This window comes from Scardinius erythrophthalmus (assembly GCF_964197995.2).
Source record: "Scardinius erythrophthalmus genome assembly, chromosome: 21".
Lineage (NCBI taxonomy): Eukaryota > Metazoa > Chordata > Actinopteri > Cypriniformes > Leuciscidae > Scardinius > Scardinius erythrophthalmus.
Genome location: NC_138241.1, coordinates 23,745,744 through 23,762,780, shown reverse-complemented (window position 1 = coordinate 23,762,780; position 17,037 = coordinate 23,745,744). Strand labels below are relative to the sequence as shown.

At 35.7% G+C, this 17,037-nt stretch overlaps 2 protein-coding genes across 3 annotated transcripts; one reads left to right on the top strand and one right to left on the bottom strand.

Moving 5' to 3' along the window:
- Positions 1-445: 445 nt before the first annotated feature.
- cfap43 (cilia and flagella associated protein 43) lies at positions 446-14,711 on the top strand (the record flags this gene model as incomplete). The annotated part of the gene is made up of 38 exons (XM_081350564.1): positions 446-534; positions 925-1,178; positions 1,307-1,403; positions 1,831-1,998; positions 2,120-2,270; positions 2,515-2,677; positions 2,824-2,903; positions 3,019-3,150; positions 3,368-3,484; positions 3,980-4,060; positions 4,169-4,317; positions 4,509-4,612; positions 5,151-5,300; positions 5,443-5,606; positions 5,698-5,865; positions 5,994-6,124; positions 6,275-6,446; positions 6,573-6,671; positions 7,545-7,622; positions 7,751-7,876; positions 8,448-8,552; positions 8,695-8,811; positions 8,994-9,173; positions 9,347-9,553; positions 9,808-9,897; positions 10,549-10,629; positions 10,731-10,856; positions 11,234-11,353; positions 11,500-11,607; positions 11,853-11,939; positions 12,027-12,115; positions 12,221-12,425; positions 12,542-12,654; positions 12,740-12,899; positions 12,978-13,142; positions 13,316-13,396; positions 13,576-13,729; positions 14,536-14,711. Exons 1-38 carry the CDS (start codon positions 506-508, stop codon positions 14,709-14,711), a joined length of 4,977 nt encoding a protein of 1,658 aa, XP_081206690.1. The 5' UTR covers positions 446-505.
- sfr1 (SWI5-dependent homologous recombination repair protein 1) lies at positions 14,439-16,111 on the bottom strand. Of its 2 annotated transcripts, XM_081350562.1 has the most exons (4): positions 16,061-16,111; positions 15,789-15,899; positions 15,251-15,583; positions 14,439-15,163 (listed from the first exon to the last, which is right to left on the bottom strand). In XM_081350562.1, the coding sequence occupies exons 2-4, from the start codon at positions 15,876-15,878 to the stop codon at positions 14,972-14,974; spliced, it is 615 nt and encodes a 204-aa protein (XP_081206688.1). In that variant the 5' UTR covers positions 15,879-15,899; positions 16,061-16,111; the 3' UTR covers positions 14,439-14,971. The 2 variants fall into 2 exon arrangements, with proteins under 2 accessions (XP_081206688.1, XP_081206689.1); XM_081350563.1 differs by having other exon boundaries at positions 15,251-15,530; positions 15,789-16,090.
- Between the last annotated feature and the right edge of the window lie 926 nt (positions 16,112-17,037).

The window sequence follows — 17,037 nt, the reverse complement described above, 5'->3', positions numbered from 1 at the left end:
CCTTTAATTCTGGGATAAAACCGCGTGAACGTGTCTGAAAACTTAGAAACAAAAATAATTAACGTTAACGTTAATTCTTATTACATTCAATTTGTCTCGATTTTAACGCCATTTACACGATATTTACGTACTAATCTAATCGCTAAATATTGACACTACTTAATTACACTATTATTAAAAATCATTATACATATAATTAGAAGTGTTATATACATTTTTAGCCAGTAACGTTAATCAGGAGCTGTAAATGGTGAAAAGCAAAAGGGCTAACTTAACGTTACACTTTGAAGTCAAAAGTCATCTTTTGTTAACGTTCAAGCAAGTGGTGTTACAAGACCATACAAACTACGCATAATATTATACTATGTTTCATATATGTATGTATTATAATCTTAAAATTAAATTCATAAAATAAAACAAAATGTGTGTTGTTATTGAAGTCCGTGTGCTGTGGGTTGCTATGGACACAGACGCACACAGAGGGTGAGCTGCTTACGGATTGAAAATGGATGTACTGGGAAACCTGGAAGTTCGGTGCGTTACGAATTATTTATTTGAGAAAATTTGGAAAGTCCTGAACAGTGTTTCTGTTGCAGATAATGAATTTTAACTTGTAAAGGTATCCTGACTGGATAACAAATTTTTGCATCAGTATCCTAGTTAGCTAACAGTTAACGTTACCTTAGCATTGAGCAGAAAACATGCTCGAATATACACAGCACACACTGGAATACTTTGTTATGATATAAAGTAAACTAAAATACAATAAAATCAACGTACTACTCGTACAATCTGAAAAAAATATATAAAACAATAAGAAAGCTAATAAAATATGTACAAATATTGTAGTATTCATTGCAATAATGAGAATACATACAAAACATATGTAAATAATGCTGTTTTTTGTTTATTGCCATGTATAAGGTGGGTGCAAGGATTCACCAATGGCACATTTAAATTTGTCGACAAGAAAACAGCATGCTTCACCTGTGGAAATTTCATTGTTTTCCTCAATGTGGAAACTAAAACGAGGAAGACTCTGCAGAGTCCTGCTTCTGGCATTGGGGCCTTTACAGCAAGTGGACATCGCAGGTGTCTTGCTTTCTCTGACCTCAGACTGAATCCTTCCATCTTTGTCTACAACTATCCAGAGCTTGAGCTAATGTGTGAACTGAAAGGTCAGCTATTTTTGAGTTGCACCTTAAACAACAAACTCCTAGAGCTGTTTTAGGACTTTTTTGTAAACAGGTAAAACTATTTTTAGCATGTAAAACTATTTAAAACTTTTTCCCTTTTGTTTTTTTAGGTACAACTAAACTGGGCTATACAGCTTTGGCACTGTGTGATACTGGCCCTTATTTAGTCAGTTCTTCCTCCATACCTGATCACACCATCACGTTATGGTAATGTATGTGTGTGTGTGTGTGTGTGTGTGTGTGTGTGTGTGTGTATATATATATATATATATGAAGACATCCAAAGCAAAAGCCTCTAAAAGCCACCTATGTCAAAAATGAGATAATAATATTGAGTGAATGCTCTCCGCACATAATATACGTTCAGCAAATACTTTCACTTCAAACTCACTAAATCCCAGCCTCAGCCCAATCATAAATGTCGGTACTTAGGTAGAAACCTATACATAGGAGCCTGATAAAAATGTTAAAATTAAAGAAAAAACATTAGACAGACTTGTCAGATGCTTTTGCATCTGAAATCTTCATATATATATATATATATATATATATATACAAATACAATAATTTTATTTACAGAAGTTATTTATATTTTGCATTACAGTTTTAATATTATTAATTAATATCTTTTTAGGAACTGGGAGAGTATGATTCCACTTTGTAGCCATCCAATTTTGGGAGAGGACATCACAGCACTGGTTTTCAACCCCATGAACTGGTGTCAAATTTGTGCTTTAAAATCTAAAGCCCTTACCATCTGGAATGTTGAAAGATGTGGCAACTATCATTTGATGACTCCTAGGTAGAGTGTGTCTCCAGCAGATGTCACTGTTATTTGCACATGTATTTCATATGCCGATGGGATCAATGCACAGAAATTGTTTACTGAACTCATTATATCTTCTGTATGTTTGCTTGGCAAGTGCTGTCGATCTCCCCGCCACTGATGGTTCAGCTATTGAGTGTGAAGCAAACCCGTCTCATATGCCCAGTGGGAAGATGACCCACTTCTATCCTCAGATGCCCTCTTCAGCTGTTGCTGGACTGAGTGGAGACAAAGCTGACAACTTTGTGGTATGGGTTGTGTCTTTAGTTAGAAGTGTGTTCTCGTAAACCATTAGTTCTCCTGAACATAGGTTTGTATTAGTGCTGAATTAATCTAAAACAAAAAAAATCAGCAAAAAATATTTTACATGTTTTCCATTTTTTGATTCAGTAATTTTTCAAGAGCTTTTCTATGGGAAAAATCATAAAAATCAAACCGTTCAGACTACACTTGATTTTTGTGTCAGCAAAATATTTGTCTTTGTCCCAACAGCCTTTGAAACTAATAAAAGCAAAACTGTGTCCAAGTGCCATCTGCTGGTCAACTTCTTCTGACCTGTATGTTGGTTGCAAGGAAGGTTTCCTGCTTTGTGTGAATCCTGACACTTTGCTTGTCTCTGTCCTGTATAAACCCCAAACTGAAGTAATCAGCACAGGTAAACATATACTTGATACATATCAAATTAGAACATTATTGATTTCACTATTGACATTTTTGTAACTAGTATGAATTTTAGACTTATTTAGTTCCTTGTTTTTTAGATCTATATTAATTGCATTTTATTGTAATTTTACATCCCAGATGACAGTGAAACGTCCCTACAGGAGGGCAGTTTCCAGAGCTTAGCACTGCAGGACTGTAATCTCTTCTCTGCAGGAATTGTAAGAAATGTTATTTATCTTCACCCTGATAATAGCCCTGAAACTAAACACTAAACTCTTTTCAAGTGAGACATAATTTCAACCTGATTCAAGAGCATTTACAAAACCATTACAGGAAGGCATTTTACGAAAAATACAAATAAAAGGAAACAAATTAGAGGTAGTGCAAACTTGGGCTTTGGATGAGGCAGCCTCGGCTATATGCTTTTCCCCTGACGGTGAGACACTGCTGCTACCTTGTAACACAGTAAGTGTTATTATAATTTACTATAAAAACAATGTATTTTTATGATTCATGCCACAGACATATTGTAAAAAAAGTTTTATTATAATGTACAATATATTTGATCAAAAACTCATCATAGCCTTATATTTATGCCAGAATGCAATGCAAATCATAAAAAAACCTAATTTAAAGACATTGATGAGAAACTTTGTTAATAAATTCTGGTTTTGCTTCACAGGGCTGTGTTTACAGATTCAAACCACTTCTGAAGGATAAAATTGTCAAAGTCCTAGATGTCCTCTGTGGAGATTTTGTGGCTGTTGCTCCAATCTACACTGATAGAAGCATTTGTTTGGTAAAAGACCTTTGCAGTGTCAGTAGGTTAAAGGGATAGTTCATTTAAAAATGAAAATTCTGTCGTCATTTACTCACCCTCAAGTTGCTCCAAACCTGTATGAATTTCTTTCTTCTGCTGAACATATATTTTGAAGAATATGGGTAACCAAACAGTTGCTGGGCAACATTGACTTCCATAATATGTATAAATTTGTATTTTTTTTTTTTAAATGCAATGGAAATCAATGGGGCCCATCAACTGTAGGTTACTGACATTCTCCAAAATACCTTTTGTGTTCAGCAGAAGAAAGAAATACATACAGGTTTGGAACAACTTGAGGGTGAGTAAATGATGACATAATTAAAATTTTTGGGTGAACTATCCATTTAATTATTTTAAATAGTAAATTGATACTATTAAAATAGTATTATTACAATGTAATATATATATTAGATTACAAAAAGTAGAAATAAAATATTATTGAAAATAGCATCTGTATCTCCATTGTTGCAGTCAGTCAGAGAAGCAGGAGACGTACAGCTGTGGGCTCTGGATGATGGACAATGCATGGGCTCTATCTCTCTGCAAACACATGTTAGTGCTATAAGTACAGGTTCTATATGAATCACACAGAGTATTTATTTTTCCCAAATCATAAATACTCAAATCTGTGTATAACTATTTGGTATGACTTTACTTCAGGTGACCAGTATGGCATGCTGCCTCGTAGCGCAGTATGTTGTTATAGGGACAGCCACTGGAGATGTCCTGTTTGTGGAGATGACTACAAAACAGAAGCCCAGATTAGTTCACAGAGTTCATTTCTACCATGTCCCTGTAGACCATTTAGTGTGAGTTTCTTAGCTGCAGGGTTATTTGCTCTCATATTTCTTTAGAACAAATATAAACCCAGACAGCAACATCTGGTACGTGTGGAATCTACGTGTACCAGATGTGTGCCGGATATGGGCCGACACCATGATGCTGTATGGGATGTGAACTGAATGTTGAGCATACTGTATAATATATATTTGTTCAACAGGTTTGATCAAGGTGGCAACTTCTTAATCACTGGAGCATCAGACTCACGCATGTTTGTGCTGAATGCAAGACCATCAAAAGGATTTGAAGTTATTGGATGGATTGGTAATTTTTAGGACAACATACTCTGTTATTCAAGTTTCGGTCAGTAAGATTTATTTTGAAAGAAATTAATATTTTTATTCAGCGAGCATTAAATTGATTGGAAAAAAAACAGTAAATACATTTATAATTATAATAAAAGCGTTCTATTTCTAATAAATGCTGTTATTTTGAACTTTCTATTCATCAAAGAATGCAGAAAAAAATGATTGATTGTAATAAAAAATGTTTCTTGAGCACCAAATCAGCATATTACAATGATTTCTGAAGGATCATGGTCCATCACAGGAATAAATTACTTTCTGAGATATATTAAAATAAAGCATTTCTTTTAATAATATTTCATAATATTGCTGTATATTTGTTCAAATAAATGCATCATTGGTAAGCATAACAGACTTCTTTCAAAAACATTAAATAAATAAAAATAAAACCTACTTGACCCAAACCTTGAATGGCAGTGTGTTAACTTTTTTGCCTAAAGGTTTAAGTAATTTTTTTTTAAGTGAAGTTGTTTTACTTTTTTTTTTTTTTTTTTCAGAGGCTCCAGGTGCCATTGTAAGCCTTTCCACTCAGTACCAAAAGGAAAGCGGACAGGTTAAAGTGCTGGTGCTATGCAGCACGACAGGGAGAGAAATCAATGAGGGAAATGTACTTCTGCTACTGACGTTGTTTGTGCAAGAGCTTACAGGTCCATGCCATACAGGAAAAAACATGCCATAATTGAGGCTGGCATAGAAGCCTGGCTTTGCTGAAAATTTAGGAGAACAAAAGATAGACATTCAAAGTACATCACTCCAGCTTTCCTTATTATAATGTTGTGCCTCTTCCAGACTCAACAAGTTTTGTGGATGTCCACGGCCGTCTGCGTAAAGATGTCCTTCACAGCTGTTTGTACGAGCTCCCTCACGCACTTAGTTCTTGTGTCCTGGCCACAAACAAGATATTTGGTTACTGCCAACAGAGAAAAGTCTTGCAAAGATTCAGTATCCCTGAGGTGAAATAAGAACAGACAACACTCACAGCTTGATGACAGTTTTATTTGTTTTTTTGGTAGTGCTCCTAACTGCTTCTCATGTGTTATACAGAGTGGTGAAAAGCCCTCTAATGTGCAGGAAGCAGTTCAACTTATACCAGAGAAGGAGGCATCGGGCCATTTTCTGAGCCCTGCATTTCTACAGCTCTCTCCACATCAAGCCTGGCTGGCAACAGTTGGCAGGGATGGACTGCTGCGCATCTGTGAGATTTCAACAATGGTATTGTCTGTTAAAACCACTCTCTACAAGTTCATCCATGTTTATGAGCACTGGGCTAGGAGCAACATGTTTCTCAGGAAATGCCCAAATATCTGAAGAGTATGTAAGAGTATGCCTTTGACATGCAGGACAGGTGTGCGCAGCTGCAGTGCCACTCATGTTGGCAGGATGGAGTCGGATCTGTTTGTTTCACCCCAGACAGTCAGACCCTCATCACCACTGGCCTGAGGGACGGCTCGCTTGTCTGCAGCAGGCTAAGGTGAGCTCGGGGTCTCAAAAAACATCAAACAGACAATATTACTATAGAACTTTGATCTATAGCAATATTTTCTCTCTCTGGTCATTTTAAAATGCCCTTGAAGCTGGACCTGAAGCATTTTTGTTTTTACAATGCTTTCAAATTTAACAGGCTAAAGCTTTCTGGGGCTGGCAAAGCAGATGCAGCTACCCAGTATGGTCAATCAATTGCTGATTCTTTTGAGTCAGTAGTATCCTCAGAGAACACCGTCCTCACCAAAATGACTGACTGGGATTCCCAGACACAATCCTTTACCAGATGTGCCTCATTTCATAAAGAAGAGGTATAGAAACACAGCGCTTTCTAATGTTTAAATAATAGGCACAATATTGTACCTGGTTTAGCAGTTTAACTGGGGAGATGTTCCTTGAGATACACAATATAAACTGTCACAAAATTCTCCCTGCAGGTCAATTTTAATGAAAAGATGAGTCATGAAGCTGAACAAGAGGAAAACTATTTTGCATCCCCAACTAGTTCTACATGGCTTGATGGGAAATTTGATGCGGTTAGTGCTTGTCTCTGAATTTATTTATGTGTTGTGTCTCATTTAATTAAAAAAGTGTGTTTATTGTTCTTAATTGTATAATATAGAATCATTTGTTGCCAGCAGCTAATTCTTTTCAGGTTGCAACAACTTTTGTGTTTATTTTTTATTAAAAAAAGTTTAAAATGGCTGATTACAGGCCTCCTGGAGAATTTTTTTTTTTATTAATATAAAAATATACCCTTAAAAGTTTTGGGTCAGTAATTGTTACTATATTATTTATATTCATACTATTATTCTTATTATTATCACCACAGTGAATAAATTGATCAAAACCCAATAAATTGAGCAAAACCCATAACCTACACTGTCATTCAAAAGTTTGAGGTCAGTAAGATTAATACATTTGAAAGAAATTAATACATTTATATTCATCAAAAAGCATTTTAAAAAGTATCATGGTTTCTACAAAAATATTAAGCAGCACAACTGTTTTCTACATTGATAATAATAAGATAATTATTTATTTATTTTATTTTTTTGAACATATTATAATTATTTCTTAAGGATCATGTGACAATGAAGACTGGAGTAATGACTGCTAAAAATTCAGCTTTCCCATCACAGGAATAAATTACATTTTTAAATTAAAATAGAAAACTGCCATTTTAAATTGAAATAGTATTTCACTTTATTTATACTATATGTTTGATTAAATAAATACAGCCTAAAGTCTTTATAAACAAAAAAATCTTACTGCCCCCAAACTTTTGAATGGCAGTGGATATTTATTATACTGGTTTCCACAAACATCAAGGAAGATGCTTAAGAAATAGAATAACTGAAAGATAATCCATTAATACTAAGATTATGACTCTAGTGGTATCTCACCAGGTTCTCCAAGAAGAGATCCAGCAGTATGCAGAGACGAAGAAGAACCTAAGAAGAAACATTAAGGTTCTTCGTGACAGAGTAAGAGAAAGAATCCTCCACTTCTATTATTAATGTATATATTAAACAAATTCTTATTTAACTTGACTGTTTCCATACACACATTTGAAGCTGAAAGGTTCATCCTAATTGTTTCTGGCTCACTCCAGATCAAAGCTATGATGGAGGAGAATGAGAGTCTGGCAGACATGGAGAAACTGGAGCAACAGGAATTTAACCTGGATGTGGAGGAGCAACAGAGACTACAGCTGGAGGGAAAGCAGGAGGTTACCAGGGTAAACATGACTGTTTACAGATGATTAAGAGCAGATTACTTATATAGACATCTTTTTGGAAGCAGTTGTGGCCTAATAGTTAGTTAGAGAGCCAGAATTGTAACCCGGAGGTCGCAGGTTCGAGTCTCAGTACCAGCAGGAAATGTAGGTGCTGGGAGTGAATGAACTGCACTCTCTTCCTCTCTCATTACCCACAACTGAGGTGCCCTTGACAAGGCAAATAAACTCCAATCGCTCCCTGGGTGGCGCAGCAAAAATGTCTGTCCACTGCTCCGGGTGTGTGTTCACGGTATGTGTGTGTTCAATATTCACTGCTGTGTGTGTGTGTGTGTTCAATTGGATGGGTGAAATGCAGAGCACAAATTCTGAGTACAGGACACCATACTTGGCTACACGTAACACGTCACGTCACTTTTGTACAAACAAGCTTTTCAGTTTCTATAGAATTTCTTTCCCCTATAGTTCAACAATAATATCTTATGATTAGAATGTTGATACATCATCAGATATTTATGTAAAAACTAATATATACATCTCAACTTTTTTTTTTTTTTTTTTTTTGTGGTTTAAGGTGAGGAAGGAGATTGAGATGGAGAATCTGGCTAAGTGCTATCAGAGGGAGGTCCTGAAGAGAGAATTCTGGGATTCCATGCAAGTCAAAGGCAAAGCCATTAAGGTATCTGGTAGAATTTATGTGGGGGAAAAACCTTTGTAACAATATACACATCCATCAATTTAACCTGGCTTACCTGTAACTACTAGAAATACTATACAGCTACCAACTGTCAGTGTCTTTGTGTGTTCTTTATTGCCCCCAGGCCTTTCATTCTGAAAATGAGGTGAAGAACTACCCCATGAAGGAACGCACTGAAAAGGAACTTGAAGAGCTTCATAGGGTTGAGACCACGAGGCAGATTGAACAGGAAGATTCACAAGTAAATGTACAGTGTATTACTCAAACAATAATGAGTCAGCTGTTGGAATGGATTCCTCCATAGCAACCAAAGCCTCACATGATACTGAACATAATGTACCTTGACGCTGGATACACAGTGTTTGTTTCTACAGATGTTAGATTCATAAAACCTGACGCAAATAATATGAATATTCTTCATAGCTTCAAGAGGCGATTTTAGACACAACCTCTGGAGAGAAAAGGGAGGAGATGGCAGCAGAGGACAGTCCTGCTCTGACTGGCAGCCTGAGTGCTCTTTATGGAGGCGTCAACCCGTATCTCTACAACCAGTTTAAATTACATGTCAGAGAGCAGAAAATCAACCAAATCACCTTGCTAAAGGTGATGACTTTTCTTGTTGTCTTGATAAACAACTAGAGTCAGGACAAATTTTCTTTTATTTGTGTGTTTGCATCCTGTTTTAAGTACAGAAAATGTCTAAAGAGTAAAAAAAAAGGGTTCATTTGGGTCTGAACTCCAATTAATTTGCTATATTTCATGGTTGTTTTATGAAGGATGTTATCTACAAAGTGAAGAGCGCATTCAACAAAGAATTTGAGGCAGTTTACAAGCAGAAGGAGCAGGAAATCAACCGTGTCAGAGAGAAGAAGAAGCGTATCTCTGAAATTATGACTGAGCTGGACCTAAGTGAAACCCTGTGGGAGCCTAATCTCACCGATAATGAGTGTCCTGAGAGAGCTCTTACTGTGACCGACTTAGAGGTAACTCAGGCAGTCTGTATAGAAGATTTTAAATAATTCTAGGGTTAATCTAGGATTTATCTTACCTTTATTGGTCCAAGTCACCAGATCCATTGTCTAAAAAGTCTGATATACAGCAGACCCATTTTATATCTTTCAATTTGAAATACTTACATCATATACTTTATATCGTTTGAATAATGTAAACATGGCAAACACTGATTTATTATTGTGGACAGTGAGCCTGACAGGCAAATTCATGCGTGTGTTTCTAGATCAAGGTTGAGAAATACCTCACCCCCGAGCAGAAAGAAAAAGAAGAAAATCTAAGAGAGGAAGACAAACGGCAAATGCTTGCAGCCAAGGTATAACATTACTGTATCGCACAACAGGTGTGCTTTTAACAGTTAAACTAATTATTTTCACCTTATAACTCATGTTTAACACAACCATTCAATTTCATTTGAGTCATATCAGTGTAATAATCTAGGGTTTGATTATTAGAGGAGTGGACCAACATTCAGTTTTTAGTCTATTCATTATGTATTCATATAAAAATTCTTAAATTAAATCAATTTCTACACTCAGTACGATTTCTTTTTGAAATAAATAAATTAACACATTTATTCAGTAAGGATGTGTTAAATTGATCAAAAGTGACAATGTTTCTTGAGCAGCAAATCAGCATATTAGAATGATTTCTGAAGGATCATGTGACACTGAAGACTGGAGTCACAGAAATACATTTTATTTTAAAATATATTAAAATATAAAACAGCAATTTAATTGTATTATTTCACAATATTCCTGTATTTACTGTATTTTTGATCAAATAAATGCAGGTCTGGTGAGCAGACCTGAAGAGACTTCTCCGACCCAAAAGTTTTAAATAGTATAAAACATTAAGCTGCAATATGAAAACGGTCTTATATTTACAGATATTGTAACGATACAGTGTGTTACTTGGATATTTCAGTATATTAGATGATAATAACTTTTCTGCATTTCCATTGCAGTCGGACAAAATGAGAGATCAAGCGCTCAATGTAATGATGGGTGGAGTTCTGGAGCTTAAAAAAGAGGATGTGCTGAAGATGGTGAGATGGCCGATATAATCTTATTGAAATGTATCAACATATTTATCAAAAAGTACATAAAGGTTGGGGAAAATAACATTTAAGATATGCTTATTTCATAGGAAATACCTCAGCCTGAGTTCATGTCTAAACCTGAAGTACAGTGGACAGAAGAAGAGAGAAAGAGCTTCAAAGAGTTTGAGAAAAAATCAAAGGAGCTCAAAGAGGAGCAGGAGAAATACAGAAAAGTATGAATTTGATCACATTACACTTAAAGGGATCGTTCACCAAAATTCTGTAGATTTGTATGGTCAAGCTTTGAATTTTTTTTTTTTAAAGCACCATAAAAATATCATAAAATCTACCCATACAATGCTTATACTATATTTCAGATCATTTGAGGCCATACAATAACTTTTTTGTGAGGAACAGACATCACATTTGCAGTCTTATTTGCAGTCAAGTATATTCAAGTTGCTGCTTCAAAATCCATCACAGTATATGCAAAAACCAATGGTCATTTGGCATCGTTGGTGTCAAATCTGCATTTTTGGATGAACTATTCCTATAACCAATCACTCCCTTACATTTCAAATCTCTTAAAACAAAGTCACTGTTTTCCTAGACACTGGAGACAGAAATGAAGAAACTGCTGACATCTATTAAAGAGGCTACCCAGATGTTTGACGAAAGACTCACAAAGCTGTTTGAAAGGAAGGTGAAATCAGAGATGGTCATATACCAAGTAAGATGATACAATACATCATTACATTTTTGCATGTCACCTTTTCAGGGGCGTACTGTGTACAAATAACATGACCTGCTAACAATGTAGTCATGTAACAGTAACTGCTCATCTACTACTATAGATTATGATTTTTTATCCTTCAGGAGGAGCTCAAGATTGCAAATCTGGTTCACTCCATTCAAACCGAAGAAGAGATCCTCTGCAAAGAGAAACAGTTGAGCCTTAAACTTGAGAAGGCACGAACTGTAAAGGTGATCTTCGTTTGTATATAGATATTCTGTCTTTTATCATTTATTCAGCCGTGCTGTTGTCTGTTTACAGCAACTCTATAACCTTGTCAGAAGTTGTCAGTTATTATTTGTTATTAGACAATTATAATGTTCCTGATGATGAGACAAAAATTTCAGGCAAGAACAAACTTGTGTGGCACTGTAATCCGTTCCTGTGAGACTGTTTTGCACATTTACTAATGTATGAGTCACTTCTTTCCTGACAGAATGAAATTGGGGAAGAACTGAAAAAACACAGGGAGACCGTTGATGAGTTTAGAGAGGTGTATGATAACACAGTCGCTGAGGACAAAGTAAGATTACGAAAATATGCATATGCATGTCCATAATGTTCTCACTTTCAAAGTCTTATTTTATAAACCCTTTTCCTTTTTTAAAAGCTTCTCGACAAAGGATTTCGCAAAGAGTTTTATGACATCACTGGACATATAATTGACCAGCTCTATAAGCTTTACAAACGCAGACCCAGGTATAATTTCAGAGAAGTTGCAACTTCAATCATGCATATGCATAATACAAGTGTTTGTCCAGTATTAATTACCTTTGAAAAGAGTAAAAAAGCGTTGTTTGACAGGGTTCAGAAGATAAAAACTCAGACTGAAAACAACCCGTTTAAAGAGGGGGCGCTGTTAGGAGCAGCACCATCTGATGGACTCTCTCTGATGATGAAGGCCATGGAAGAGTTGGAAGCTCCAGAGAACATGCCGGAAGGATTAGATCCAGTCGTTTGGGAAAGGTTTTGCCTGGCCAGACGGGCCAAAGTGGAAAGTGAACAAAAGGTGAGAATGGGTAGACATGACGGAAAGAAGCTAAAAGTCCCCCAAATCTTAAGCTGAGTTCCTCATAATTCATAATCAAAAACCATCTGAGAAGGGTTTTATGCTGACTCCTGTAGGTCAAACTAAAGGCATTGACCCTGGCGGAGATGCAGGCTTTTCTTCAGAGGAGAACAGATGAGGACGAGAATGCTCAACTTGAAATCAAAAATCTCATTGATGAACTTAATGGGTGAGAAGACATTTCATTATATAAATTAAGGATATCACTGGAAATAATCGGTGAGCACATAATTTCATACCTAATATTGTCTAAGCCTTTCTGAAGAGAAGATGAGGTTTCGACTGGACTGCATGGTGCAGATCCTTCTACAGCAAGGCCAGGTGGAAGTGGAGGCTGGAGACTTCATTGCTGACAACACCGATGCTCTGCTGATCCATCGCGAAGTAATTGAGGACCTGAACAGCTCCATCAGGGTAAAGAGAACTGCTCATCAAAATAAAAACTACGGGAACATTGTCTGATAAATTCACAGATAACTTTTTATCAATCAGGCTTTAGGAGATCAGAAGATTGCCAGCATGGTGGAGTGTAAAGACTTCCGCAAAGGAATCATACAGCAGGAGTGGGATCACAGGAGAATGAGAATGGAGCTGGAAGATCTTAGCAACAAAGCCAGAGACATACAGACCCTGCGCATCACTCAGGAGATTCAAGACGTATGGACTTAATCTTTAGCCTTACATTTTAAGTAATCTTGATTGAAAAAAAATCTAGTAAAAAATCTAAGACAAGAGGACACTTTGGCTCAGGACTACCTTTGTCTGTGAAACTTTAATGATATAATATTACAATTACAAATATTTGTTTCTTTGTATTTTTCTCATGTCAGTACTTGACTGAAACAAGTAATGACAACATGGTGTCAAAGCATCTCACAACTCTGGAGAGGACCATAGATTTACAGGAAACGGTAAACTCGCTTATTACTTTTCAAGCGCCTTGCAAAGATAATAATCATATTGAGTAACTTAGCCAGATGCTTATTTCTCAGCGCAGGTATTCCCCAGTTGTAAATTCAGTCTGAGTGATTACATTAATCAAATTCAGTGACAGATTTAAAGGTTTTTTTTTTTTCCACTCTTGGCCTAGACTCATCAAAAGAAAATTGAGACTTGCAAGAAACAGATAAAGCACCTGAACAGACAACATTCCCACATGCAAGAGAAGAACGCAGCCCTCGACGTAAGAATGGCTGACATGGAGATAACTGTTGCAGAGAGAAGAAATATTGTCGAGGCTGTTGGTAAATTACTTCATATCTTGCTACATTAAAGATAGTAACAATTGTTTTTAGCAAAAATAGATTACATGGTACTATTCAAAAGTTTGGGGTCAATAATTTATTTATTTTTTTAAGAAGAAGAAATTAATACTTTTATTTAAAGGGATGGTTCGGAGTAAAATCAACCTAGGGTCCTTTGCACCATGACCTCGAGTCAAACGAAAGACACATTAGATTGTATGAAAAGTAAGACAATTATAATTTTACAAAATTAATGTTGTTCTTTTGAACTTTCTATTCACCAAAACATCCTGAGAAATGTAAATAATAAGAAATGTTTCTTGGGCACCAAATCAGCTTTTTGGAATGATTTCGGAAGGATCATGTGACACTAAAGACTGGAGTAATGATGCTGAAAATTCAGCTTTGTCATCAAAGTAATAAATTAGATTTTAGATATATTAAAATGGGAGTTATTTTAAAGTGAAATATATATTCTCAGTAATACTGTTTTACTGTATTTGTGATCAGATATATTAAAATATTAAAGTTATTTTAAAGTGTAATATATATTCTCAATAATACTGTTTTTACTGTATTTTTGATCAAATAAATGCAGTCTGGGTGAGCATAAGCATAAGAGACTTATTTCAAAGGCATTAAAAAATTACTGACCACAAACATTTGAACAGTAGTGTAAATTAACCTATTGAATTTAATTCATTTTTTAAAAGATGCATGATATTCTGTTCATGGTCAATGAATTAGGCCCAATAACTTTGAGTTTTGAGCCAAAATATCTCAACATTTTGTTCTGTGTTAACCAGCAATGGGAGATGATAAAAAGACAGAGGCAGAGAAGAACTACCAAGATATCATCTTGAGAAAGAAGCTGCTGAACACAGTCGGAGCACAATCTGAAGAGATACTCCTACTGAGAGCAGAGGTTGAGAAACTGCGTATGAAGAACTTCCCATCTCTTTCTCAACTACACTACAACTGATTCAGGATATATAACAGATTTATTATTTCAGCCTTTGGTTGAAAAATAAAAATTTCAATATACAGACATGACAACACAATTTTTTTTTAATAAATTACAATACAGTTTAATAAACCTATCAAAATTCACACTGCAATGTCTTATAAATTTCACATATAATCTGAATATTTTCTCAATCCAAATGTTTTAATGAATAACCTGGTCTGAAATGGCATGTTACAACCGGTTTAACAGTGTGAATAAAATTAATATAATGACTTTCAGGTGTCTGTGAATTCTTCCTCTGTCCTATCAAAGTGCAGTAACTTGTCATCTAACCCAAAGTTGTCTATAAGCTGAGACAGACTAGTTTGTTTTCCCTCTGTGGGTAATTCACGTTGTAATTCATACAGCACAGACTGAGCACAGGATCTCCATTTGTCTATGAGCATCTGCAGCCGGATCAGGTCATTCTACGGGGAAAGAGAGCAAAGAGAAAAACTTCAACAACACCATCCTTTGCTTTTAAGCCAATGCCAATACTTCATTTAGATGTTTACCTTGTTTCTATACATCTGGACCATCTTTAATCTTCTCAAGTTTTCTGATCTCTCCTTCACTGCTTTTCTTAGCTCTTCGCATTGCTGAATCGAGTCGTTTGGTGCAGTCTCTGCTGTGTGATCGTGTGAACAGTCTCTTTGCTCCCTCATATCATTCTGATTGACATCAGTATCAGTCTCTCTTTCCTCAGTCACGCTGTGCTTTGTGTCTCCAGGTTGTGAAGTCTGTGGTTGATTGTCATCTTCAATTTTAAGGCGTTTGACCACACTGAGGGGGGATCTGAATGAGTGTCGTGCTCTTTTTAACTTCCCCCTCAGTGAGGCACTCATGGACTGAAGCAAAAAACAAAACAAATGTCAACAAAGTATCAACAATAATCACAAAGCCATGTACGTCTTGACGCAGTACAGTAACTTACAGTGTTTTTGTGTGTGAAAAATAACAATGGTGTACAAGCTAACATTCTTTGCTAATGTTAGCTTCGTCTGAAACCAAATATTAGACATCAACTCAAAAAGCCAATAAGCTGTAACTTACCGTGGTTGCGCTGGACCTACTTGAAGAAGACTGGGCTGTATTCGTTGTAGTTTCATTAGCTGGTGTCGGTTTTATCGGGGTTGTCTCCATGATTCACACCATGTGAAATCGCTATGAAAAGGAGAAAACGGCTACATAACTCTACAATGACTAAATAATATATCCGTTTTGCTGGTGTAAAAATTTAGTTGGAAGCAACACTGTGTAAATCTGATTTTTCATCTGTAAAGTGATCAGGCAGATGTTTTGAAACTGGTGCAAGTTCTATTTACTTCGTTGTCATTTCCGGCCGTCTCTACGTCATTGTCATTACCAAGAATCATGGGAAATGTAGTCTGAAAGAACTGTTTTATATAAGTTAATAATAAGCTACATAAATGTAAGAAATATGCAATTATTACATTTCTAGTCTCTTTCTTTTAGTATAAAAAATAATTGTTAGAATCCAGCACCTCATATTTCATTTCTTATTTTTAATTCACAAAATAACACAGAAAATAGGTTTATACAGTACTGTGCAAAAATCTTAGGCACTAGTATTTTCACCCCCCAAAAACATTTTTTTTAGCTAGTTATTTATATATTTTTGTTTTATAAGGATTCTGACAACAGCCGATGCTCCACACGGAGATCTGATCTTACCATCATCGAGTCCATCTGACATTATATACAGAAAAAACTGAGACTGAATCCAGAAGAACTGCGGCAACGTTTCCAAGACGCTTGAAAAAAAACCTACCTGCAAAACTAAAAACTATGTGCAAGAGTACCTGGACAAAAGCTGTTTTAAACGCAAAGGGTGGTCACACCTATTGATTTGATTTAGTTAATTGTTAAAAATGAATAACAGTAAATAATAGTTAACTGATAAAAGTTAATTGATAGATTTATGACATTATTTTTTGCATTTTTACACAAGTGCCTAAAACTTTTCACAGGTCTGTAGCTTTGCAGGCAGGTTTCTTCAAGTGTCTTACAGACGTTGCCAGTTCTTCTGGATTTATTCTGTCTCAGTTTTTTCAGTTTCTTCATGTAATCCCAGACTGACTCGATGATGGTAAGATCTGACCTCCGTGATGATCACATACCAGCTGTTGTCAGATATATATATTACATAAAGTACATAAAGAAAAGTAACACAGGGTAGATCTAAACATATGCCTGGTTAAAGGGACTAATAGGATTCCAGAGATGAATCAGAGGTGAAATTGTTGACAGTTTGACTGAACCCATAAAGTCAAAAAGAAGG